Source organism: Ambystoma mexicanum, chromosome 12 (genome assembly GCF_040938575.1).
Source record: "Ambystoma mexicanum isolate Mex_15411 chromosome 12, UKY_AmexF1_1, whole genome shotgun sequence".
Lineage (NCBI taxonomy): Eukaryota > Metazoa > Chordata > Amphibia > Caudata > Ambystomatidae > Ambystoma > Ambystoma mexicanum.
Genome location: NC_090936.1, coordinates 735,153,476 through 735,181,369, shown reverse-complemented (window position 1 = coordinate 735,181,369; position 27,894 = coordinate 735,153,476). Strand labels below are relative to the sequence as shown.

Below are 27,894 nucleotides of genomic sequence, written 5' to 3'. Positions count from 1 at the left end.
GAAATCCACCCAGGTTTTATTTTTCAAAAGTGTCAAATGTATGCACATACAATCGTCATATAACCTAGCCCCCCACTTGACAAAATCCATTCAGACTTTACGAAAACATCTTAAACTAGATATAATCTTTTTGCAAACCTTTGTGTAGATTTGTCAAATGGCACCTCATTTATAAGCCTTTACATTATTTTGGGACACCCCCTCTAATTTTGCCCCCTCTTCACAAAATCCTACCAAACTTCGGAAAAACATTCCTATCTAAATGTATTATCAGTTTCTCAAATTACAGAATCCCACCAAACTTTGCATACTCACCGAGAATCGGCCAAGGAATATACATGCAAAATTTCATGCAGTTCCATTAAGTGGCGGCAAAGTTATAAGCCAACCAAGAACTGCATTTCACCAACCCTGTAACGCTGAGGTGTTCGCAAACTTTTCAGGACTGTTCGCAAACATTCAAACTGTTCGCAGACTTTCACAGTAAAAACCACCCATTTTTTTGCTTCTTGCAGCCATATTCCATCCCATCCTCATCACCCCTCACCCCCCAGAGATTATTTCATAAGTTTGACAAGTGCAATGTTGTGTTTTTTAATATGTTTTTACAGCGATGTCCGCGGACATAGGCCGATGTCCCAAGATGGCGGGAGTTTCCAAAAATCTGACGCACCACATGCTTCACGCCAACCAATCAGCAAACACGTTGGGTGTCCGCGGACATGACGCAAGTCAATTAGCCAAATGGTGTCCTGTCCGCGGAGCGGACATAGATATCCCTAATTTTTTTGCTTTATGTTTTGGTCATTTTTTAAAAAATACTGGACGGATTTACACCAAATTAACAAAAGCACGCTTTCGGGACCAAGCCTCTTCTCATGCTGCAAATTTGGTGAAAATCCGTCTAGCGGTTTGGGCTGTAGGCGTGAGCAAAGTTTTTTCCCCCATTACGTCTATGGGAAAAAAAGACATTTTGGGACCGCCCTATAACTTTGCCCCCCCCGGACCAAACTTTATTCAGAGTGGGCTGTATACTTTTTTTGCAAAGTTTGGTGAGGATTCATCCAGGGGGAGCAGAGTTATAAGCCACCCAAAATGTGCTCTTCCTATGGAAACAGCAACTTAACCATAACTACACGGCCACTACTTTTATGTATATATTCACTTTTGTGTTTTGTGTATTCCACTGCTGAGTCGTTGCTTGCTCATATACTGTGTGGTACATTTACCCACCCAGGAGAATTCCCCTCCATCACCAATCTGCACTTCAGCAGTTACCAGCAAAATGGATGCGCTGGCGCTGTTGAGCACTACCGCCTTGCCTTAAAAACTGCGTTTTGCAGTCACCTAAATAATGGCTGCGCTGTCCTTGCCAAGCACCTATTGGGCAAGATGGAACCGGGAACACACCATGAAAGGCTGCCAGTGTTTTTCCTGATGTGCACCAAAGAAGAGAGTTGAAAAGCAGCGCTGCTTTGCTGCTAGCTTAGAATTTCCCATTGAAAAAGGAAATATTTTACATGTAAATGATGCCGCCTAATGCCCTTTTTCATCTGTTCAACAATACACAGTCCGGATCCAGTGAGACCCAGCTATGCCCAGTCATATTCAGGTTGTGCTCTAGCAAAAGAAAACATTTTTCACTGAATGACAGGCTGTGCCGGGCAAGATCTGTGAAATCAAACAACTTTACCTCCACACATATGGAAAAACGCTTGACTTTTCGCTACAAAATATCCCAGATAAACTCTTCAAAAGAAACCCCATATCTCTGTGCATATGTCAGTTTCAAGGGATCTTTATTTGGACAGATGCTTGTGCATTAGAAACATGACTGGGGCTTTGGAAAGATTCAGAAAATGAATGCAAGAAGGCCGCATTCGAAAGTGACAACCCCAGCAGAATTAACGCACATGTAAAATGTGTTTTTTGCAACAGGTACATGTCTGTTTAAAATTAAATTGTTGAACTAAGGCCCTGTCATTGCATAGAAAGGTCAGGGGGGGTTTGTTTTTAAATATATATAAGATGTTTATATTCCAACATCCTTGCTTTATGGCCCAGGAAAAAAAATGCATTTGCTGTACTGGCGAACCAGCCAAACATGTTTTCCTGCTTGGCATCAAAGGTTCAAAGAACATGTGTGTGCTGGCAACAGTATTTGCCTTCCCCCCAAAAGGGGTCGGCCCCTTGAAAATCCTGAATGGACCAAGAGGAAGCATATCACACGCTTGTCAGACTGTGTGTCTGGGCTTCAGCCTGTTACAATAGAGTTCCAGGACACTTAGGTGTGAAATTGCAAATAACACCTCCCCTCAACTTCAACTGGGGGGCTTCAAAGCAAGTTCCAGACCAGCCTTGGAAGTTATCCCCTTATTTGGGAAAGAATGCTGGCCATCAGGCTCAAAAGACTATTTTAATTAATAAACTTTAAGACTTATCTCTGCAACCGGACCATGCAGGAATGTAAAAGTGTAACACTTTAAATGTCATTGTTGTGGCTTTAAAACAAGATATTGTGGCTGCGCATAGCATGTAGGGGACGGAAAATTGTATATTCTGAGGAAAGTGTATATGGTGCCACTTTGAAATTCAATACTAACATGCCTTATGATAATATGTGCACATGTATAAAGTTAAAAATGATTGGAAGGACTAAACAAAGTCCTAAAAACTTGGGAGTGGGAGTATTATGCTCCGTGTGGAATATGCAATTTGCCTGTATAATTTGTGAAAGCGCCACCACTCTAAAAAGGTGCAATTTATGTCAGAATTGATTTTTGGCAAACATAACTGGGGGGTGGCTTTGTACCTAACAAAAAACACCCCATAAAACTCGGTCCCCTCCTTCAGTTCAATCTGCCCCTAAGGAGGAGGTGACATAACATAGGCTGACCTATCCAATTCTTAGGGGTAGGTCTAGCTTAGTTCTGCCCAACATTAAATCCTGTGATGTCACCCGTTTTATGAAAGGTCGATGTTCACAGGGACAAAGGACACACTCTTCTGAATTTTCCATCGCCTGCGTATCCAGACATTTTATATTCACCCTGCAGATTCCATACTCCACTGCCAGGAAAGGGATAGTCGTTTCAGGCAGAACCACCCTGCAGAACTAAACCCCATAACAAAATCCCACTAAAGTCGGGGAGAAAGGGGAAGGGTGGCTGATCCTGCTTTGGGATGCTCCAGTGCCGTCTGTTTGCCCTGCTACCCGCTCCATCCAGCAGAGGTGCCGCTGTGCCGTGATCAGACCTTTGCCCAGCTGTCTTTTGCCAGGAGAGTCCACCACAGTTACCAGATCCTTTGAGTCCCGAAACCCGGTTGGCTGTTCCAAATCCCAAACTTAAGCGCTGATTGTGAGTATTTCCCCATCCCATAGCAACACATAGCATACCCTATCTTGATACCTTGTCTTTGTTCCAATCTTAGTAATCCCATCCATACCCAGATAACTTGTTTAAGATAGTCTGAATTCTCTGTGTATTCTGTTCCTTGATTTTCTAGTCCTTAGTCATTTTGAATAATTTAAATTAATTCCAACATAAAGCTGAACGCGGGGTGTAAAGGTTAACCTTGCAAATTAACCTTGGAGCGTACCGTGTCTTTCTTTAACAATCTAGTCATTAAATCTAGTTTACGTGAAATTTTGTCCTTTCCTTTTTAAACTGATTCTCTTTTAACTGCTTTCTTTCTCAAAACCGAATTTCCTTTCACCTTGAAAATCTCATCCAGTTTTCCAGCTAGAGTCCCTTTTTCACTTTCCTATTATCCCTGTGATGTGCATCCATCACCGAGCCTAAAAACCGCATTCCGATTCAATCTATTTCACCCATTTTTCAAACCGTTTTTGACATTTAAACCCGTGTAACTTAGAAAATGCAAATTCTGTGCATGTGATTCTGGCTGCACTGTGTTGTCACTTCAGAGTGGATTTTGGAACTGTATGCCCTTTGTTGATGCCTTACCTTGTAGTTGCTAGTGTTATTACATCCCTGATACTATGATAAATCATATTTACCTCATTTATTCAACCGCACATTTAAATTATTTACCAATTCATAGTGTCATTTATGCAATTGCAAAGGGTTTCGCCTCTCATTTCGTGAGGCAAGTTCGGATTTTCATTCTGCCTAGTATCCCCGACTCCTTGCAGCTCCTTTCTATCCACTCAAAATTCAATTAATTGGGGTTTGAGGGAGCATTGCAGGGGAAATCTTAACTCAGGTGCTAGCTACCCGAACTGTAAAATTGCTCCTATTCATCTGTGCTTTGGAATTTGTTCTAGTAGAAGGTCAACCAAGTGTATTGTATCAGTTTACATCATAATTATCACCCCACTGGTGATTTCTGCCCAATATTAAAATTGTGTGTTTTTCTGTGAATTTAAAATAAATAAATATTGCATTCCCAACAACCGGCCTGGGTCATGGTCCATTGTGACCTGGGGTATTTGTAAAAGGGGGGGCGAGACGAGTTGGGTGCCAGCTCAATCTGAATTCTAGGAAGTAAAGAAAAAGCATTCTAATTGAGCGCTACATCCTAGGCTAAGGGCAAGGGTCTTGGTCCAGTGTGTGATGCCCAATTAGCATCCTTAACAATACATCGGTGCCCTTTTTCCAATGACTGCCGCCTTACTTCCTGTCAGCACCCCTCTAGGTTTTTCATATATATGATATAATTATTTATAGCGCACCCATACACAAGTGTTTCAAGGTGCGACTTTTGTGACCTCAAATTTGGGCACATGCTTGCCACAAACAAACATTTCAGGCAGGGATTCTTGAACTGCATAAACAAATAGGTTGTGAACGTGCACGTCCTCATGATTTCAAATGCATGTTATTGAGCAGTCCCACACTGCGGCGGGAATCTAACATACATAATGATGTGTTATTTATATAGCGCCTTAATCCAAAGCGCTTTACAGAGCATATATTTACATACAATATCACCCAACTGAAATTGGTACTCATTTAACTACCTCGGAAGAATGAAAGGCTGATTTGGCCTTGCCGGGATTCAAACCTGCAGATCACACTCAGATCGCAGCATCGAGCGCTCAAACCGCTGAGCTATCTTACATAGTCGGGTGGACGTCAAGTGACATATGCACATTTCATTCAATTGGCTTTCCATAACCATACCAATTGCACAGGATAAATGGCATTTACCTTTCATAAAATCAAAACCCACCAGAAAGGAAAAGAGGAAAAGTTCTTCTAATAGTGTTTGAAAATGTTAAAAGGTATGCATGTTTTAAACTCCAAGAATCAATACCAATGTTTGCCCTGGAACACGCAGTCCCAAAATACGTCATTTCAACTGTAGTTGTGTTGTATTTTTCATCAGGTTATATGGTGCAGTGTTGAAGTGCCTGGCCTGTGAACTTGGCAACTGATGTTCGAATCCCCAGGTCGGCATACTTTCAAAGAAGACAATCTTATGTTCTCATTTCACACAATCTCTAAAATACCCAGGGGTACTGTGTCCACCCTTTGAATCTGTCCACCCGCGTGTATCCTCGGCTTGAGCCCCGTTTGCCTGTAAATAATTGCGTTGCACAAGGCCACTTCTCAGTCCATCCTGAAACTCTGCTGTGTCGCTGTTCCAATAAAGTAGCACATCAGCCCGGCCCCAGCCGTCGAGGATCCACCAATGTGCTTTCTCTCGACATGAAAGGGCAGACGAGACAATCCTAGCCAGAGATCCTGGGTCAATCAATCTTGGCTTGTATTCGAGGATGTATTCCTACTTCTGGGAAGGAGCTTTACAACTTGGCAATGGCCTAGTGAATTGTTAAAAACTGAAATAAGTTTCTCATTAATGTGCATGTATTCCACCTCTTTTGTTAGGCCCAACATGCCGACATTACAGCTGCTCGCGCTTTGCTGCGCTTTATCAGACATCATCCATCCCGCGTGTCAGCAAAGCAGGTGAATTACGTGCTGCAATCATCCCACCATTCTGAGCCATTTGTAAAGATGTAAGTATACGCATGAGATAGCACGAAGAGGGCACAAGAAGCACCCACTAAGGACCAGTGTAAGGATGTATGTTGCACCACAAAAAGTGCCACTTGGGTGCTCCCTCCCATTATAAAGGGGTTAGATGCAATGTTTCGGTGTCCAAAACGGAACTACTATGTTGGAGGCGCACTAGGAAGCAGTCAAGGGGCACTGTATTGTAGTAATACACTCCCTGCATCCAGTATACCTACTGTAGTGCATTTATTTGAAATCCAGCGCACAGACCATGTAGGCCAATGCATTAGAGAAACGATCTCCCAACCTTGACTGCCTTATGAATATACATATTTTTTTAACACTCTTTCTTTCGTATCGCCTCTGTGCATTGACAACTTTAAATATGTTGATTTTGCTTGAGCCTGTGGCCAGGGCACTGCCCCCGTACAGTGGGAACAGCTTGCTGGCCAATCTGTTAATGCAGCGTGCACACATCGATCCCCCGGCCCGTCGCAATACACAGGCGCTTCCATTGTTATCAGGACTGCCATTCCCTGGCTCTCAAGTGCCATCACCTTCAAGCCTGGGGAATAGGTCAGATGACTAAACTACCAGCCAACTATGTGTTCGCCAGAGATCATTGGTTTGAGGACCGACTCGACTATGCTGCCCCTTGTTTTTATGACAAATCAATTGAACATTGAGTTAATGTTCAGTACCATCTGTAATTAGCAGTGCTGCAGGGGCACAGTGTAGATCAGAAATAGAACAAAAGATATGATTTCCCACATGCGCTTGTCTCTTCTCACTGCCCCTTATACCGCAGTGGCATTCACAACTACAGATCTGTTGCAAATGCTTGGAAAAGGCAAAATGTGAACATTTTCTACACAAAGGGACTCGTTTTGATGATGCCAGCCTTGAGGTAAAAAAAACTAAACACTGGGCACCAAATGTCACCGGTTGGACACTTGCACCAGGGCATCCCTGGCAGCAATGAAGCCCATCAGATGAGGAAGCCCAGTTACCAAAGATTGCCTTCAACTTTAAGAAAGAGGAGGGACAGCCAGTGCAAATAACATGTTTAAGTTCTCCCATCAGTTGTACCCATGATGCCATATTTTACCACCTCAAAGCCACATGTACGTCCCAAGGTTAAGGTCCTGTGATTGTGGATCGCTTCTGCGTTTGGAGGCTAAGATTAATGCCATCAAGGAAGCACATCTCTGAAGTCGTACAATCTCATGCCATCTTTACAAATTGTTTTTTTTTTTTAGTGTACAAATTCGACAGAGGTTTAAGCTGCAGTGTAATTCTTTACAACCAGTAGCTAAACTGTTCTTCGCTCAAAAATTAATAGTGAATACAGAAGCTTTGAACACTCATGTAAAATAGTTGTAAACACCTTATGAGCAAAAATTAAAATCTGATCATATACAGAATTCCTTGTTCCAAAAATCAATAACCAAAGGCTGCTAACGAGTCCTGGTTGCTTACCAGCCGGTATGATGCCAATTCGTATGTTGCATCGGGTTAATGGTGTTTTGGCGTTATTTTGATCAATGCCAGAGTCCTTCTGCATCCTCCCAATCAGGCCGTGCATCACTTCACTGAACATGCCATCCCCACCAACACACACAATCCTACCGGGGAAAAAGTCAAGAGGTGGAACAAACAAAAGGACAGGTTTTCTCCCAAAAGTATTTTCAAATGAATGTTTCCTACTGCCTTCATTTCTTTTCAAACCAAAAAACAGTTTATACCATCACATAGACATTTAAAACGTGATGAATTTAATATTACATAATTTACAGAGAGCACTCGCTTGTCATAGTGGCACAAGTAAGAAGAGTCTTTAAACATCCAACATTTTGGTTGTGCAAAACATGGTAATAAATACAGTTATCAAAATACATTTTGAGACACTACATACATCACAAACAATCCAACAATGTTCAAAGACTTTCTAAATAAGCCACCTTCATTTCTAAGTCACTTCAGAGGAGCGGCAGGTTCAGCGTGGATAAACTACTATTCATCTAATCCTGCGAAATACTGGCTTTGTATTTATGGAGCTCACTATAGAATTTCACAATTTGCAGAGAATATATACCTTACCTTTCATAGTCCAACACTCTACCATGGACATTTATCAAACGTTTTCTCTGGTTATACTCTCTGCCAAAATACATGCTAGGGCAGAACGATCTTTTCTACTAATGGTTTATCCCGCCAAGATCGCAGTGAAGCACTTGCTTCCAGAATAAAGATAGATTTGAATTCCGCTATGACAGTAGTTTCATAACATCCGCAATGCGCCTTGAAACACGCGTGTACAGATGCTTAATAAATGACTCATCATATCATATCACATCATATAAATGCTGGGACCCTTTCATGTACAGGGCATTATGCCAGGTCTTTACATCATGTGTCAGAGCAGCAAGATCTACTTTATAGTGCCAGTTAATTTTGCTGACAAAATCTTTGCCCGAGCCCCCCCACCCACCATCCACAACCCCAGAGTGGCCCTTCATTCAAGAGCTGCTTTCTCTGTGCTTTCCTTTAAAGGGATGGGCCAGTAAGGTTTATATTGTGTGCATTTATGTTAGTTTAATTAAAGATTTTTTTTATACAACCTTCATTGAACATTCTTTTATGATGTACTACTCTTGTCTGAGTTGCATTTGTGTCAGCGCACAACCCTCCTGAAGAGCATAACCTACTCTCAGGCCAAATTAGCAAAAGAGGCGAAGGCTGTACACCCGTCGGCTGTCCCCATTTCACCTTTATGATTGTGATTGCTGCTGGTTTAAGTGCATGGCTGAGTAGACACTTTAGCCCCTACTCATCCCCCTACACTTGCCCAGCAGTAGACATTTCGTAAGACTCTAAAACCTTGAATCAGGCTATCAAAAAATACAATTCCAAGGCCATTCAGGACTGTTTGACCACAAGAAGATCAAAGTGAATTAAACAGATATACAATGCACATTCTCCCTGGTATGTGATTTTTTCGTATTATAAATATAAACAAAGATTACGTTAATTCATCAATTTCCACACCCGAACCGTGACCAATCTATTTCATACATCCTACAACCAGAAAAAAAAGGTGGATAGAGAGAACAAAGACTTTAACCAACTAGAGGGTATGTTCACAAGCCTTTGTGTCCCCTATAAGTTCTAATAGATTTAGCTTCAATAACCGAGTTAAGAAAAGCCTCTCCCTCCATCCTAGCCTCTAAATGCAAAGTAAAAGGCCTTCAGGTAGACTTTTCTTAGAGCCCACTGTTTTGTCATACTGGGCCTTTCATCTAGTCACATAAAATGTTTATTTGCCAGCTGCCATGTCAGATTATTCAAGTAGACCAATTTTTCACATATCAAGAAAGTGAGAAGATTTACAATAATTGGCCTGGGCGTCCTTTGTACATTACTCTTGCTATATGTGTCTTCTAGAGATTTCTGTATATCTTTTCCTTGTTATGTTAAGTTAATTTATACAGCGCACCGCTACCATTTGCATGGTCTTCAGGCGCTCACGTTGCTCTAAAAGGAAGTGGGTTGGGTAGGTTAGTGAGGGAAGAGGGATAGGATAGTTCTGCTGCTGCTTGCAGAACCAGGGGAATCTGGCATCTGTGTGGTTTAGCTTTCCGAGTGTGCTTTTTTGTGTGTACTGGGCTTGTTGTGTCCAGAGGGGTAATTTGCAGCGTCTGGGAGGCTTGTTTGTGGCTGTTTCCTCTTGTGGTGGCTGTCTGGCTTGTACGTATGAGTGCAGTATGGCTGGCCCTTTAGGGTGTGTTTGGTAAGTGGGAGGTATACGGGAGAGGAGCAAGTGGGGGTGGGGGGTAAGTGGGTTATGCTAGATTTTCACAGATTAAACACAGTGACAAAGTTCAAAGAGTAGCTAGATTTAACAAGTTGGTAAGATTCAAACAGAAGCAGGATTTAAACAGTGGAAAACTACAGGGCAGCTATATTCACTGTAGAGGTTGCTCTCCAAATGCAGCTAGAATTAAACACAGTTGCTACTCTCCCAATGCAGCTACATTCAACACTGTGGCAACATTAAAAAGGCAGCAGGATTTTAAAAAAGGGCAAACTTCACAGTACAGCATGATTTAGAAACTTTGGCAAATTTCAGAGCACAGCTAAATTCAGACCATTGTTAAGACTCAAAGAGTAGCCGGATTTAAGACACTGGTAAATTTGGCAGGGCAGCAGGATTTAAACTGCAGCACAACGTCATCAGGCAGCTAAATTCAACAAAGTGGCTACTCTCCCAGTGCAGCTAAATTCAACACAGTGGGAAGATTCAAAAGCAGCACAATTTAAACAGTGGCAATCTTCACAGGGTGGCAGGATTTAAAACAGTGACAGCTTCTGAGTGTGGCCAAATTCTACACAATGGCAGAATTCAGGGGCAGTAGTAAAGCAGTGGCACGATTTCAGGAGTATAGCACTGGCTGTGCACCCAATTGATCCCACCTGACCCACTTATTGCAGTAAACAGGAGACAGCATCAGCAAGGCACCCAGGGCAAACAGGCAACCAGGCAATGGGGGATGCCCCAAGGATGTGCCCTTTGCCGTGGCCCTTGGCCAGCTGCCTGGGCAAGGCTGCCCTGTGAAGGCCTCTGAAGTATAGATCTTCCAGTCACGAGGTGTTGTCACAGACGTATGAGCACGGCTCTGCGTGGGCAGGGGGGAGTGTAGAGAGGAAGTCTGGGAGTGGGCTGGCTGAGCGGGATGAACGCAGTTAATTGCACTGTGAAATGCAGGAAGCGAGGTGCCGAGAGCCTCAAGCAGGAACGCTTACCAAACGGAGGATGGTCCATGCTCACTGTCAAGATGGAAAAGGCAGAAGGTGCTAAAGGCCTGGAGTACAGTAAGTCTCGTAGATCAGTCATGTTGTGTGGTCATGTATCTATGAGCATACTCTGGGCAGACAGGGGGAGAAGGGGAGTGAGGTGAGGCAGGTCTAGGAGTGGCTGGATGTATGCAGGCAACTGCATTGGGAAATGCAGGAAGCAAGGTGCGGAGAGCCTCAAGCAGAAGGTTTACCCAACTGAGGTCGGTCCACGTGGAGGGTCGAGATGGAAAAGTGAAAGAGAAGGAATATTATGAGCCAGTGCTCAAATGAGATGTCCCAGTGAACATTATACAAATCAGAACAAGGTGAACCATAATTTTCCTGGAGAGAAGGGCTACCAGAGAAATAATATTTGGCAAGAATACTTTGAATCTAGTAACCATGAATACAAATTTTGTAAAACATCCACTAAAGCGGAGGAGCGAAAAGCGAATAGCTCACTTGAAGTGTTACAGATATGATAAAAGAAATAAGGAGATACAGTTTTAAGATTGTATATTAATAAGGAATCCAAAGACGTGTATCGGAAGTAACCCAAGGAGACGGGAGCCATTCTCCTCAAGAAAGTTAGTTATCATAGTGGTAGGGTCAGGTAGTTTAGGTTGGACAGCGGACATATTCCTTTGGACAATCACTATTGACTGACAAGCACCTAGGTAGGGACCACCAAAAGTAATAAGGAAAGATAGACCCGATCATTTTTCCTTTAATAAAACCACGTGAAACATGTCCTCATCCGCATTCTCTTTCTGATTCACCAGACATGACACATTGTCGGGCTACAAAGGGCTCATCTTTAGCTGTGCAATAGAGTCCAGGAATTTTCGACCTTGGTGACAAAAGTTGCAACCCTCAATTGATTTTTAACTCCCCGGAAAATGTCACAAGGTCCAGCCACTTCATTCCACGCACTCCATGCCAATGCACTTCCACATAAGGGAATCCAAGATCTGCAGCTACTCCAAAGCATTCTGCATGCACCTCCAACCAATGTATCCATGAGTCTCCCAAAATCCAGATAATCTGTTTGCTGAAACACACAGCCATAGCTATCTGTTCTTCTCTGAGAAAAAAGACTTTGACAAACTCTCTCCTTACACAACAAACCCAGTAAATTTTATTGACCAATCCCTTGCTCTTCTCATTCTCATTTGCATGCCTCTCCACCCCAAAATCCCCGTATGTAATACGCGATGTCCGCGGACTACCGCCATGTCCGCGGACATATCGAAAATCTGAGCGTGGTGAATGTAAATTTAAATAATGTGACCCATTTCCTCTTTGAGGTTGGCTCTGAAAAGAGCTGGTTTTTTTTGGGGGGGCGGGGCGGTTGCAGATGCTTGACAGACACCTGTTATTTTGTATTTTTTCTTCTTTTTCTTAGTTTACTCCTAAAAACTTCACACAACCTTCTCCAAAGCAACCCTTACATTCCAGAACAGCATGGCATTTCCCATAATAGATAAAGAAATGCAGTCTTCTTTAAAATAAACAGCATTACTGGAATTAATATTCTCATTATTACAGAAGAACATACTAGCTCTAAGCATGAAAGCACACATGCCTCGGTTGATTGCACACCTAGCAATGTTTTGCTGAGGACAAAAACCAGAACTATTGTCCCATATTGCTCTAGGTACTAATCCAGAAAAAATACGTTTGGCATTTGGAAGGATGTTCCTTACTGCTTGAACCAAGTGTTCGAAATCTGCCAAAAAAGTAGAGGCACTGAAATAGCTCAAATGGAAAGCACCACAGTGCAAAACTACCACATGGGACTGTTCATTCTGCCCATATCTTCACAAACTTGTACAATTTCCTGTACATTGCAATCAGGCACAGTGCTTCACACCACCTCCACTCCTTTAACCTCAAAATTGTTTGCCATATGCCTGCATTAAGCATACTGCTGTAAACCATGCAAACATATCTCCAAACACCAACACCCCAACTTTCTCCACCTCTGCCATCTTCACTACACACAGCTTCTTTCAACACAAATCCACAACCTCAACACCTGATTGGCTAATCCCTACAGTCCCCTTTCCATGCTGGATTTGCTGGAAAATCCCAGATGTGGCACGCCCTGTCCGCACACAGCCGCGGTGTCCGCGGACCGCATAACACTTGGACATCCCTTCTACCCTTTCCACCTCTCTCTCTGTGCCATTCCCTCATTGGATACAGCTAAGCAGTCACACAACCATCCACCAATCACATCCAAGACCTCTACATCTAACTCTATCATCAGAGTTCAGCACTTCAAATGTACTGTTGATCGCTCTGAGTACAAGTCTCATATCATTGGAAAGCACCTACTACAAAAACTACTGTACAAGTCTCCAAGATTTCTACTTGCAGCTGCATGCATATCCACATGCATGAATACAAACCATAGGTATGAATATTTTATGCAGAATACATGTACAACTCTTATAAATGCATATAAACAAAGTAACTGCCAATTAACCTGTATAACTTATAAAACAAACGTACTATTATTTTTCCCCATCTGCTATAATAAACTGTCACTTCCAAAGCGGTCTATCGAAATTTTCTTTTTTCTTTTTTTTTACACACATCTAAAAAATTATAATATTAAAAGATGGGAGAAATAACAGTATAATTGTAGAAAAACACTTAATAGTGTATTATAAAATTACACACATCCATGATAAGTTCATGCATCTTTACGCACTCACACAGATAAACACTATCATTAAAAAGCTGACAGCTGAAAAAGCACCACTCCCTGTACATCACATCCTTCTGCCTCATTATCCACACCTTCACAAACACATACCTTCTATGCTTTTCTATACAATTTCCGCCATTTACCTTACAAAAATTGCAAAACAAGTACATCATTATTTCTTCCATCTCCTAACATGCAATAACACAGCCCTAAGAAACCAAGTGAGTTTCATATACTTAGTATTCTACTCATTTGCAAAGCATGTTGAACTAACATATTGTAAGTAAAATATAAAGGCTGCACAGTCAAAGGAAACTGCATGCACACACTATGTTCAGTTATCAAAACAAGAATACTGCTACAACATAAAAATCAACGTCTAAATTAACATCAGTGCTATAAACAGACAGAATTACTAACTTCTTTCTTTTACAATTGCAGTGAAGACCACTCTCCCGAAAAGCAGCAGCATCTGAAGTACAAACAACAACTCAGAAGAAACGTGCTCATTCCAGAACAAAAAAAAATTAAGTGCAATACTACAATAATATTTTTACTGTTACTGAAACAAACTGTGGGGTTGATTCATGCAATTTGTGCACCAAATAAAACAGATGTGTGCACCATTCTGCCCACAAATCCCCATTTGTTAAACAGGGATTTGCAAGCACAATGGTGCACAAATCCCTGTTTTTCGGTGCACAAAAGACATAACTCAGCCTCTAGAATGTTAGTATTGCAGAACAAATAACTGTTTTAATTCTATACTATTCGATTTACTTTTAGCGCTTCTCCTCACCACTAGCTTACTTTCTACAGTCATCTGAACCCCAGGATACTAACACACAAACACAAGAATAGCCTTCCCAACTAGTTGCAGCTGTCCAATGCACAATGACACACCACCACATACATCCTTAACATCATACTCAGACACTCATGCACACAGCACACATACATTGCAGAACAGCCCAACCCATACCTTTTTTTTTAAACAGACCACAAAGAATGCCTACCAAAAAGCAAGTCCGTAGAAAGCAACAAAGAAATAAAGAAAATGAAAATAAAAGTGTCCAAAATAAGCATCCATCTCTAGCAGAATTTGTACAAAAAGTTCAAACAAAAGATCTAATAGAGTCATTAAGTGAAACAAAACAAGATTCCAGTACAAAAACGTACCCACCTCTTTCAAAATGTAAAACGAAACAGAAAGTGCTTAACAAGAATTCAGCTACCACTACTGCTAACACTGCTCCTATAAATCTTGATGTAGTGGCAAGTAACCATACCAAAAGAAGAAGTATTTTAGAAAAATTGTTCTGGCACAAAGTCCTTCAGAATCTTATAAAAACAGAGAAATCATGCAGAACCCTTAAAACCTACTGTAGAAAATTAATCTTAGAAGCTCTCATAGACAGTGCAATCCTTCTCAAAAGGAAGTTATTTATTTTAGTGTTAAAGAGAATGAAACCACTAACATAACTAACTACAAAATTACAAAAAAGACTTCTCAATAAATGGAATGTCAACAAAAATAACTTCTTAAATATCTGTGGACTTTAAGCCAACCAGGCCACTAGTGTTTAACTTTTTGCCAGCTTCCGCAACATACAAATTGAAAAGTGTAGCTGCCAGTCTACAGCCTTGTTTTAGGCCATTGGCCGTCTTGATTTCATTAGAGTCCTTTGTTGTTTAATCTCACACGTATAACAGTATCTGAGTATAAGTGTATAATAACATTCAGTAAGCCACTGTCAATCCCCAAGGACACTAAAGTTTTCCGCAATGTAGGACGATCAACTAAGTCGAACGCTGAGGTCAGATCCATTGAAGCAATGTATATCTGATCAACAGTTTTTTGTTTCACCATGCTTATTATCTGATGTAACAGGAGACCACCCGCATCGGTACCTATGCATTTCCTAAAAACTATCTGTCTGAAGTCTAAGATTGCCTTATCATCCATCCAGGAGGTCAATTTCTCTAATACTGTAGCAGCAAAGATCTTAGACTCAACTTTTAGGAGAGTAATAGGTCTGTCATTTTTTGTGCTCATCCTGTCCCCGTTTTTAAATATCAGGATCATATATGACATTTTCCATGATTGAGGGATTTTTTTCTTCTTACAAATGTCACTAAACAGAGTATGGCGAAGTTTTGACCTTATACAAGAGTGGCATTTCAACATTTGGAATGATAAGTGATTAGGTCCCGGTGTGGAGGTTGATTTCGATTTCTTGATGTATTTTACGATATTTGCTTCTTGATGTTTAATGGCCATCTATCTACATCATTATTTAAAGTTGACCAATATTCAGATGACTTTTTATATAGAGTACTGAAGTGCTCATTCCAAGATTGAGAGTCGATTGGATTTGCCCGAGCTGAATGCTGCGCTGTTCGAGAGTTGTTTATTATAGACCAATACTTCTGGGGATTAGTAGCGCTCATTCCTTTAAGCATTGCTTCTCCATCATTTTGAGCTATCTGAGCCTTGATATTTTTTAGCCAATTTATGTCTGGACCACTTCACAGATTTACCATGATTACTTATTTCTATCGGTATTGGAAAATGTAGTACCGCCACTTGTCTTTTTGCCCATGGCAGGGTCAGGCTTAGCATTACATGGTCACTTAACAGATGAATGTACTTCCAGATTTTTACATTTCCAAGTGTCTTGCCTAGTCAAAAATATATAATCTAGAAATGCGCTCTTGCCTCTGGCAATCCAAGTTGGTTTCGAGTTGAAAACTGGCATCATATTCCTACTTTTACAAAATTCTAACCATAATCTACCTCTATTCATTTTGTCTGAACTAGTGTGCAATAACATTTGACCCCGCAACATATCCTCTTTAGATTGATTGCATTCTGCATTCATTTCACCGGCTAAGATGATAGAGCCTGTTAAGTGGTTATCTAGCCATTTATCGAAGATGTCATTAAGGGATACTAGTAGGTCCACAAGCTGTTCATTGTTCTTATTACCGGCATTCCAATAAATGTTACATAACAGGATATGTTTGGTAGAAGCATTCGAGAGCAAGACAAAACTCGCTACAATAGAACAATCCATTACAATTGAGCTCTGTTCGAACACAATACTTTCCTCAATTCGATATACTAGAGCTAAACCACCACTAGGTCATCCACGAGGACCCAGATTGCTAGTAAATATATAATATTATAACCATCCACATATATATTGCAAGTTGCCCACGTTTCTTGTAGCAAAATAAAATCAAATTCTTTTAACTTTACACAGTCAGATTCATCCTTAAGCAACTGTTTGTGGCCTCTGGAGTTCCAGGTGACTAATTGGTAGTGGGGCTCTTTGTTAAAGGGGTTTCTGTGTAGATTTTAGTTGCTCTATGGACTCTCTAAGAGAGGTGGCCAACAGCCTCCATTCCTCCTTGTCCTTTAAGCAAGCCTTTGCCTCAGACACCACAGCTAACCCATTACCCACAACAGACCGTGTATCACTATTTTTGCCTTCATTTCCAAATCTACTATCTTGTATCTTACTTTGTGTTTTTTGTATCGCTGTTTAGAAAAGGTACAATATCAAAACCTTTTTTTTGCAGAGAACCTACTTCTTTTAGAATCAAGTTCCTGACCAAAGGTGAGTTGATCAGCAAGCAGACATAGTCATATCGATAGTTGTGTATAAAGTCAACTAGTTGTATGTCTAAAGAAGATATCAAACTTAGTTCAGGAATTTCGGCAAATAGGTTTAAGATATATGGTCTGTTCAGGGCTCTTGGTCCACCCTCCTCAAAGACATAGTACATTACGAGACTTGGCTCATTAGGATATGCTAGGGCTCTGAGGTAGCTTATGTTGTTGTTAAGAGGATCTGGGATATTATGGTCAACAGCTCTAGCATACATATTGCGTTCCTGCTCTCCGTCCACAGTATTTGTGCTAATGGTTTGTTGTGAGTTACTATTAGAGCTTGTCCATATCGCCGGAGCATTGATCTTTACCTCAGGCTTTTGGGACAAGGCAGCTAATTTGTTTGTTAACATTTTGTCAATTAACTCACACAGTTCTTGATCTGACGCACTCTTATCAACCTCTTCTTTTGACGTCTGTATTTTATTTATTTACATCTATACATTTTGCAACACCTGAATTCTTTTCCTTCACGCTCTCATTGTTACCCAAATGTGCAGTAGATATCTCATTGGTTTCTATTTTTTGCTTCGTCTCATCAACACATACTATCGATTGATTGTTAGCACTGTTTAGAATGTTATTCTGAAAGGGACCCGCAGATACCGGAGTGTTGCCTCGTGAAATCATCTCTGGATTTTTGAAGATGTCAAAGATATCGGCCACACCTCTTTCCAACATTCTAAGATTTGATTCTATTCTATCAGATACCTCTTTATGTTTTAATACATCTGCAATTTTCAGGGGACCTTCTGTAAAGTCTTTCATGGGAACATTACAAGGTGGCTTTACCGTTTTCTCTTTACTTTGTACTGTGATGTCTGAGATTATACTTTTTTCTTCTTGGTTGAAGTCCTTAACCAACAAGTAATCTTCCATGTCTTCACGCAAATAAACATCTCGCATGAACTTGCGAGACGACATGTTTATAGTCCCATTCTTATAGGCATTTTTTTTCGGGTTCCTTTTTTCCCTTTCAGAGGTTTACAGACCTCTTTAATCATGCAGCTAAAATTTGCTTCAGCCCCTGTAGTGCTTGCCATTGGAGTAGCTGTTAAATCTACCATTAATATCTCGTTTTCTAAGGGTGTCACAGTCAAATCTGGTAGACTTTTTTTTTTTTAGGTAACAGACGAGTCTGTTGTCACGCTAGTGTAATCAGGTTTATTGGCCTTTTCTAATTCAGGCTCCAAATTATGGAGCGAGGATTTTTTTGGTACATTTCTTCTCGTTTATCCATCTTATGTGGACCTTCATGCCATTCAGCTATAAGAGTGCGGCAAAGGTCTGGCAGGGCGGTAATAGCCATTACTATTTCATTTAGCATCCTTGATTGGTTTTTTAATTCTACAAACATCAGATTATTTAAGTTTTCATATGGCACTTCCTTGTCATGCGTTGATGGGATGCCATTGATACCTTGGAATGTTCCTTCTTCCTCAATAGATTCCAAATGCTGAGACAAACCTAGCAAGGTCATCTCACCTGTCCCAAATATGAGGGGAGTGGCAGGATAGAGTAGGCTCGAGTTCATTGCATTCTCATCTGAGGTTTCTGTATGTTTGGGGCCTTCAGTGTAAAGACATTGAGAGGTATTTATTGTGTCCCCATTAATACCATTTACTATCTCTCTCGGTTCAATGTTGTGAGTTTGTGCGCTATCCACATTTTCTTCATCTGTATCAGACGAAAGTGCAATTAGGGCTTCCTCTGCTAGCGCCATACTGGCACGCCTGGTAATAATTGTTCTTAGAGTATTCAAATTACGCTTTGGTTTATTTACATGTGTGGCCATTCTTTATTTATAGGTTGGATAGCTCAATATAGCCCATTACTGCACCTTTGTTCTTCCTCTCTTAAGAGGTCGCCTGCAGCATCAATTAACTATAGAGTGCACCGACCACATACTATCTCAGGCATCAGTACAAGTGATTAGATTAATGCCCCCAATTCGTTCGTATTTGCTCACATCTGCAACATCTCAAAACAAAAGGACAGTCTATGTTTTCAGCATGCCAAAACACCCCCTATCTTTCTTTTGTGTAAACAAACGCTTTCAACATCAAATGATTGTAATCAACGTTACCAAAATTAGCAACACCCTCCTCCTGATCAGAAGGGGTAGTTGTATAACTCAGTTTCGTCCGCTCAGTTTAGTAACTCAATTTAGTGCTACCAGTGCAATAAATATATCCTTCCCCAGTACCTGTACCTGTTGCCTCCTCGCCTAACAGCCAAACAGCCAGGGCACTTCCTACGCACTTCACGTGCGCGCGTACAGGTGTGCATGCCCTAGGCTGATATAGAGGCTGCTGGGGGTAGGCAGGCGGGGTTACCACAATAGACCATTAAAGGCACTAAAAACAAAAAAGGGGACTTGTTAGACATGGAAAGGAAAAAAAAAGAAAAAAAAAAAAACGTGGCACGAACTGGTCCTCACAGTCCATACAATCCACAGTGTAGGAGTTTACTTGTGTTTCAATAGGCAGCGTTTCGTCTCGAAATAGAATGTCCTGCTTCCTCTTGCGCATACAGCATGAACAACAGCAGGCACGGGAGGCAGAGGAGTAGGGAGAAAGCCACGAGCAGCAAACTCAGCCAAACAGCCAGGGCACTTCCTACGCACTTCACGTGCGTGCCTCCAAAGTAGTTTATTTACCATTAGATCTGAAAGAAAATGTGCACACTCTGGGAGTCCAACATCCAATAGAACAATATTTAATTGTCTTAGTAAATGGTGTACCTACAAAAGAAAAAGAAATTGGCAACAACTCGTACACTTACATAAAGTTAGACACGCCTTGCAATATCTAAAAAGACAATGAATACTACAAAGAAATGAATATTGAAGAAAACTTGAGGGAAACCACTGAAATAATTCAAGAGTCACCAGAAACTGGTAAATTTGAACTTCTAGATCCTGCTACAGTATCCAATATTTTAGACCATTACTCAATTCATCTATTACACTCCAAAGACACCCTAGATGATGCACGAGAAATGTACCAAATGCGACAAACAAAAGGATCACCAATCAGCATATGGGAAAAAAGTATAGAAGCACGTGCTTTTCCTCTACTCTTTTTTACTGGGAAAGGATGAAGTTACGATGATAGACCCATTCAACAGCATCAGAATACCACTCATTACGAATGTATTCTGAAGATGCACATTTTGTCTAAATCTGGGAATACATATTCCACCTACTCTTTGAAAGTGAACTAGCAACTCTATGCTACGGAGTTGCACACACATTGAAATCAGGCACCCACTTTCAAAATATGTCAGCTACGCAATTACTACAAAAATTGCAAGAAAAGGATGAAGTTTTACAATCAAGCATTACAAATTTGTTAGCAAACACGCGTGATACTAAAGAGTACTGGTTACAACGTCACAGAGATGTACGTTGTATGATAAGAAACCTTGGCCCACTCACTTGGTTTGTTACATGAAATTTTGCAGAATATGCATGGGCAGAATTACATGATTTCCTATGCATATCAAACAAAAACAAAACAAACAGATTTCCTAACACCTGGAGAAGAACAAGTGACTTGTTTTACCTGGTAACGTTCTTTCGATGGGATGTTCCTCCGACGTATTCCACATCTTTGACAGTAATGACCGCAGCTGTGCTGCTTCGGAAAACCTTTTCGGCATAGGCGTCCTGCGTCGATGACCTCGATACGCTGTCCCTCGAGGACCTCCGTCGATGGTCGGCGTCACCGGATGTAATATCTAGGACGCACAACGCCCGTAGCCTCGGTTGTAGTTTTTTCCCCAGAACGTGTGGCACCAATGACCTGCCAGTATGACTACAGAAAGCCTTGCGGAACCGCAAGCTGCAATCGCATAAGAAATTCTGTAGAGGGTCAGGCAGGGAGGGTACAATGTGGAATATAGTATTGTATTGTAATTTGTAAAGTGCACGGTCGCCCGGAGGCATCATGGCGCTAAAGAAAGGGGCTACTCAGCCGAGGAAAAAAAACGATGGAAGACCAGGGATTAAAATAGGTAGGTTTTCAGAGCTCTTCTAAAACCAAGATGGTCAGCGGTGGCTTTCAGTGGCACGGGGAGGCTGTTCCACAGTTTAGGAGCGGCAATAGAGAATGCTCTGCCGCCGAGCCTTTCGCGATTAGTTCTCGGAACGGTCAGATGGTTAGAGCGGAGCTCCCGACCCGGTAAGTATCTGGTAAATTTAGCCTGTAGAAATTTGGCACCCTGGGCATGAATAGCCCGGTGAACGATGCATAGAGACTTGAAATGGATTTGCTGCTTCACCGGCAGCCAGTGAATATGTCGGAGGAACATCCAATCGAAAGAACGTTACCAGGTAAGATAAGTAACTTGTTCTTCAAGGGATTGTGTCCTCCGACGTATTCCACATCTTTGACAGACTTCCAAAGCAGTACCAACGTAGGGAGGTGGGAAAAGAATTTACAATTGCATCAAATTAGAATGCCCAATCAAATTGCAGAATAGAGGTGGCCAACTGCGAGGTGCGGTAGACGTGCGCCTGGGGAGCTCCCGCTGGTGCGGCTAATATCCTGACCCAAACGCCCGCTTACGAGCACCCACCAACCCCCAGAGCACCTCCACCGGTGCCTGAAGTCTTGGGGCACATCTGTGTCCAAAATGAGCCCGCAACACACCCGGGTTGTAGAACCAGAAGCAGGAGAAGGTGGCACCAAACCAACTCACCAGGCAACCAAGATGGCCGCCGGAATCACAGGCACGCTTTCAATGCAAGTCGGCACGGCCCAAACACCAGCAGCCTGATTCCATCAAGTGGAACCGAAGCAGCAGAGGCGGTCGGGGCCCCGGGTTCGGTGGCTGCTGCGGCGCCCGCCGGCCCGCGCCGGTGACAGAGACCTGGGTGGCCTTCACCGAAGCATTGGCAGAGAGGGGAGCAGAGGCGGAGACCTGCAAGATCCCGGACCGGCGGAGTCGTAGACCCGGGCCACCCATCCGGGGACAAGGAGACAGGAGGGGCCCAACCAGACACTGCCGCAGCAACCTGTAAGCAGCGAAGTCTGTCCCCACTGGTGAGTGCCTGAGCTGGAGTCGCCCACGCATAGCACGTCTGGAGGGTGTCTCACGCCGAGCTGGGCTTCCCCGCTCCATGGCACATAGCAACAAGAGTAAGAGTCGGGGACCCAGCCCGATTCCAGCCCCGGGGTTCCGGCTGCCGTACCCACGTGCGCTGGAGACACGGCTCTCCCGTGGGCACACCGACCTCCAGGGGAGCCATCAGGAGCTCCCAGTTGCCCAAAGTAAAGAGGGGCGCATCGCACATACTGGAGGCCACAGCAATATCAAGGCCCCCTGGCCCCCACTCAAGACAACCTTCGCAATACTGGGAGGTCACTGAAAACTAAGGGCTAGCAGGGATACAACTGGGCATGTAACCTACGGAACGGCCATCTCCCTCCTGTTATAACTACTACCGCCTCCGGCACTAGAGAGGGGCAAGGGACTGGTTCGACTTCGCCGAAAAAAGCAGTAGACGGTGGGGTGACCCACCGCCGTTCGGGGCTGATCACTGGGGGCAGAACTCTTTATACCCCCCGCCTCACTCAAACGGACATCGAGCTTCCAAAGGGGAAACAGAGTGGGAAACCTACGCACACAACCCGAATGAGAGCGTGAACCCCCCCTGTGCGACCAATCAACGCTGCAGCGCAGAGCGGACAGAGCACCAAAGCCGCAAACACGAGCGACACCAGGGCCTAGGGCCTACCACCGCACGGCGCCCTGCAATAAAGGAAGCACTACGCTCTTAAAGTCTTTCCCCTTCCCCCCACCCCGGAGCGAGGCGGCTTCCTAACCCTGACATAGTGCCATCAACTAAATACTGACCTCTGTAACAAGCCTGGGCAGGCAGCCCCTCGAAGAACTAGACAAGGTTCCGGACACAAGAGCACACCCGCGGGGCCTGGTGGCAAACATGGGGGAAGGACAAAACTAAGAGGCTCACAGTGCAAAACAGGATTGACCAGTATACGATCCCCCCCATCACAATCCCTCGAACCTCAACCGTCACCTGCTAAAAATGTGGACTCAGCGCCAGCGCTCTCCCTAAGGGATGTCATGGCAGCTATTGCAGACTCCTGCTCATCGATGGAGCAGAAGATGGATGGAATAAGCTTGGATGTATCCCTCCTCCGACACGACTTGCAAAAGTTATCAGCACAAACTGGAGAGACGGAACAGCGTATCTCTAACACGGAAGACGGGCTACACGTTGTGCAGCAACAACTCCAAGGAGTCTCAGCCAAGCTCAAGATCCTGGAGGCTAGAGTCGAAGAGGGAGAGGGCAGATCCAGGCGCAATAACATTCAAATCCTTGGTATTCCAGAGAAAGCCGAAGGTCCCTGTATGGAACTCTTCCTGGAGCAGTGGCTGATGGACCTGTTCGGCCAGCAATCCTTCTCTAAATTCTTCTCTATAGAAAGGGCACACCGAATGCCCACAGGCAGACCCGTGCCCGGCGCTCCCCCACGAACGGTGATAGCAAAGCTGTTAAATTATCAGGACCGCGACGCACTGTTACACCTTGCACGGACCAGAGGCACGATCACCTTCAACGGCTCTAGGATAGCCTTCTTCCCAGACTACACGAAGGAGGTGCAAAAGGCGAGGCAATCCTTTGAAAAGCTTAAAAGACAACTTCAAACGCTAGGAGTCAAATATGGCCTGCTTTTCCCTGCTCAATTGAAAATTTATCATAAAGCCACAACGGTCCATTTTAACGATCCTAAAGAAGCCTGGCGATGGGCAGAGCAGCACATTGAGAGGGACTGGTCGACACCTCGAACCAACAGGGGCAGAAACCCCAGAACACCAGCGCCGGATCGGCCACCCTCACGCGACCGACCGGCGGACGAAGGGGACTGACACTGGTTAGATCCCCAACAAAGAACCAGATCCCACAGGCAGGTGCAAAACTGAACTATGGACTGTGCAGAGCTGCGCCACAGTAACTTACGTAAGGCGTTTACTATTCCATAATGCGGCTAGCGGAGGCATAATGCCCTCGCACTTGGGGAAAAGTTGCAGCCCCCCACAATTTCTTTAGTTCAATTCGATTAAGGGATTGTTAAGTTGACACCCTACCTCTTTGAGTGTCAGCGATGTTGGGGCGACAGGTAATTCGTGTTGGGGTGGAGTATGGGGAGGCGGAGGGAAGGGAAAGTTGGGAAGAGATCTTTGTTACCCCAGGAGCATTGCACCCTCGCAAGCTCCAGGGATTGTTGAGGTTCATGGCAAAACGAGTCCGCAGTTTGTCCAGACAGCAATGCAATCACCACTTAAGGCATGCGCCACAATACATCACCTTAGATGGGGACTTTACCCTGCAAGACACCCGCCCAAACCTCTAATAAAATTACTAGATGGCACCCATACAATCCCAGTCGACACCGACTGAATGCCCCAAATCTCTCAGGGTGCTCACCTGGAATGTAAACGGGATGGGCTCTGTGATTAAAAAGCGCCTGATCAAGCAGGTACTCAGCAGACACTCCACCCGACGTGGCCCTGCTATCTGAAACACACCTAGCGGGATCGAACTGCTCCTCTTCCAGCGCACCATTTACAGGGCCGCCTTCCATGTGGGATACAAAATGGGATCCAGGGGTACTCTCATTCGCATACATAAACGCATCCCTTTTGCCCTCCAGTGCTTAGACCAGGACCCTTGGGGTCGCTACGTGCTAATCCTGGGAACGCTGTGGAGCGAGAAGGTCGCTTTTGTTTCAATATACTCCCCGCTCGGACTGGGGCAGGAACTACTGGACGAATTGACTACCCTCATAAGCAGAAACCAACCTGATAAGTGGTTTCTTGGGGATGATTTTAATGATGTCATGTGCAACGCCACTGACCGCACCCATCTTAGACAGCGAAACCCGGATACCCCCACGAGGCTGTTTAACTTTGCCTCTGCATTGGGTCTTTGCGACATGTGGCGCGAGTTTCACCCGGATACTAGGGGGTATTCATTCCATTCCGGAGCCCATGGCTCCCTTTCCAGGATTTACTACCTCTTTCTCCCGCATACAGACCTTTTCAGAGCAGTGTCAGATGACTTACTCCCCCGGGGCGTCTCGGACCACTCACCCCTGCTTGTGGAAATGCGCATACAGGGTGCTTCCCCCCCTAGAATGTGGAGACTAAACAACTACTACTTAGATTTCCCCGAGCTTGTGGACCGCCTTGCTGAAGTCTCCACTGAGTACTTCGAGCTTAACGACACTGGGGAACAGGACCCAGTAGTGGTGTGGGGAACCTACAAGGCCGTCTTGCGAGGCGCACTGATCTCCTGGGTAGCGAACAAAAGGAAGGAGAGACTCCAAGACATAGCGAAGGCGGAGGGTGAACTGACCCAAAGGGAGAACAAACACATCCTCGATCCATCCCCTCAGACCCAACTCTCCCTCAAACGAGCCACTGAGCGCCTCGAAACGTATTTATAGACAATGCCAAACAAACAAACTGGGACTCCAGAGCAAGAATTTTTGAGCAAGGGGACAAAGCCGGCAGATTGCTAGCTTGGTTAGAAAGAAGGGATGAGGGACAACGCTGTGTCGGTAGATTGTCACCCCACTGGGTAAAAGGTGGCAGTCAGATGCCAAGATAGAGGAAGCCTTTGCCCAATTCAATGAGACCCTATACCAGGCCCCAACCTCGACCTTGGACCCAACCCTCCTAAACGGCATACTACTCCCAACTCTGTCAGAACTACAGAAGGCAAGTCTGGACTCTGATCTCTCGGGTGCCGAGGTAGCCGAAGCACTAGCACAATTTCAGACCAGGAAAACGTCGGGCCCCAACGGGTTCCCAGTCGAAACCTGGCGGAAGCTGGGCAGGGGCAACATAACAGCCTCCCTCTATAAAATGTTACTGAGCGCGCGGGAACAAGGCACCCTCCCGCCGGACCTGTGTAAGGCTACCATCGTGGTTATCCCTAAACCTGACAAGCCCCAGGAAAAATGTGCCTCTTACAGGCCAATCTCGTTAATCAATGGCGAAGCCAAGGTCCTTGCTAAGCTCATAGCCAACAGGCTACAACCGGTTGCTGACACTCTGATACACCCGGACCAGTGTGGCTTTATGCCACACAAGTCAACCCGAATGAATCTGCGCCGGCTCCACCTGGCACTAGAACTGGCCCCCATCATGGACAACCCGCTCGCCCTTCTGGCGATTGATTTTGAGAAGTCCTTTGATTCGGTTCGATGGGATAGCCTTTGGGAGATTTCAACGCATGGGGTTTGGAGAAGGGTTTCTAAGATGGGTGAAGCTGTTGTACACAAACATCCAGGCGGAGGTCAGGGTGAATGGGTGGACCTCTCTATCCTTCCACCTGGGTAGGGGCACGCGACAGGGATGCCCCCTATCCCCCTTCTCTTCGCTCTCGCGATTGAGCCACTCGCCATATGGCTCCGCCAGAGCGCATCCTGGATGGGATTTAGATGGCCAGAGGGACACGAAGATCGAATCTCCCTGTACGCGGATGACCTCCTGGTATATCTGGGAGAACTCGCCAGGACTTGCCCCATAGTGACTCAGATGCTCGTCCGTTACAGGGAATTTAGTGGACTAAGGATCAACTGGAAGAAATCCATTTTCTTCCCGGTGAAGGGAGGACAGACTAACCCATGGGAATGCCCATACCGTCCAGAGCAGCTTGGCTTCCGGTACCTTGGGATCTGGATAACAACAGATCTTATCAGCCACGCACCATCTCCAACCAATCATTGACCGCTTCTCCAAAGACGTCCACCACTGGAAGCTTCTCCCCCCCCCCCCCGACGGGCAGAGCCGCACTTTTTAAAATGATGGCCCTTCCGCGATTCCTCTACGTCCTTCAGAATGCCCCATTGCAGATCCCAAAATCTGAATTCGACCGGGTGGAGGCCCTTCTCAGAGAGCTTCTATGGGGTGGAGGCCAAGCACGCACTACCCTGACTACACTTCCAAGGTCGGTCTGGGAAGGTGGGATAGGAGTGCCCTGCCTTCAGACCCATTACTGGGCCTCACAACTCGTGGTGGTCAACGACCTACTGCACGGGGACCGGGAATTACCCCATATTAGGGCCGACATGGGGGCCATGCATGACACTGATCCACTACACTTACTGTATAAACTCCCCCAGAGACCCCCTCCGCCAACAACGAGGGCACATATCACCACCATTTGGAGACATGCACACGTGTTTGTGGGGTGGGGAAATAAAATAACAGTGGCGGAACCCTCTATGGCAAAACGGCAATCTGAGGGAAATTGAGAAACTTGAACCATGGCCACGCTGGGTGAGGGCCGGGATTCTGAAAGTGGGGGGGATGCCTTAAAAGATGGGAATCTGGCCCCATTTGCGGACTTGCAACTCAAATTTAAACTCCCAGACACCGAGAGGTACCACCACATGCAAATATCTCACGCCCTGAGAATCCACATACCGACAGACGACAATGTCCCGGAATACACACCTATAGAACTCAATATATTGCCCGAGTATATCCTCACAAAATGCACATCCATCCTCTATAACGCCATCACATCCTTCGCTACTCCCGAATTGACCATCTTGAAAGCCAAATGGGAAAGGGATGTAGTGGAAAGCGACACTGAGGACTGGAACCAGGTACTAATGCACCCACGGGAGGTGGCCATC

At 44.3% G+C, this 27,894-nt stretch overlaps 1 protein-coding gene across 1 annotated transcript in view; it reads right to left on the bottom strand.

Moving 5' to 3' along the window:
- Positions 1 to 27,894, bottom strand: part of CERK (ceramide kinase) — a 679,079-nt gene that overhangs the window by 306,775 nt on the left and 344,410 nt on the right. The window contains 1 exon segment of the mRNA XM_069629241.1: positions 7,464 to 7,609. Coding sequence (XP_069485342.1) covers positions 7,464 to 7,609 — 146 coding nt within the window.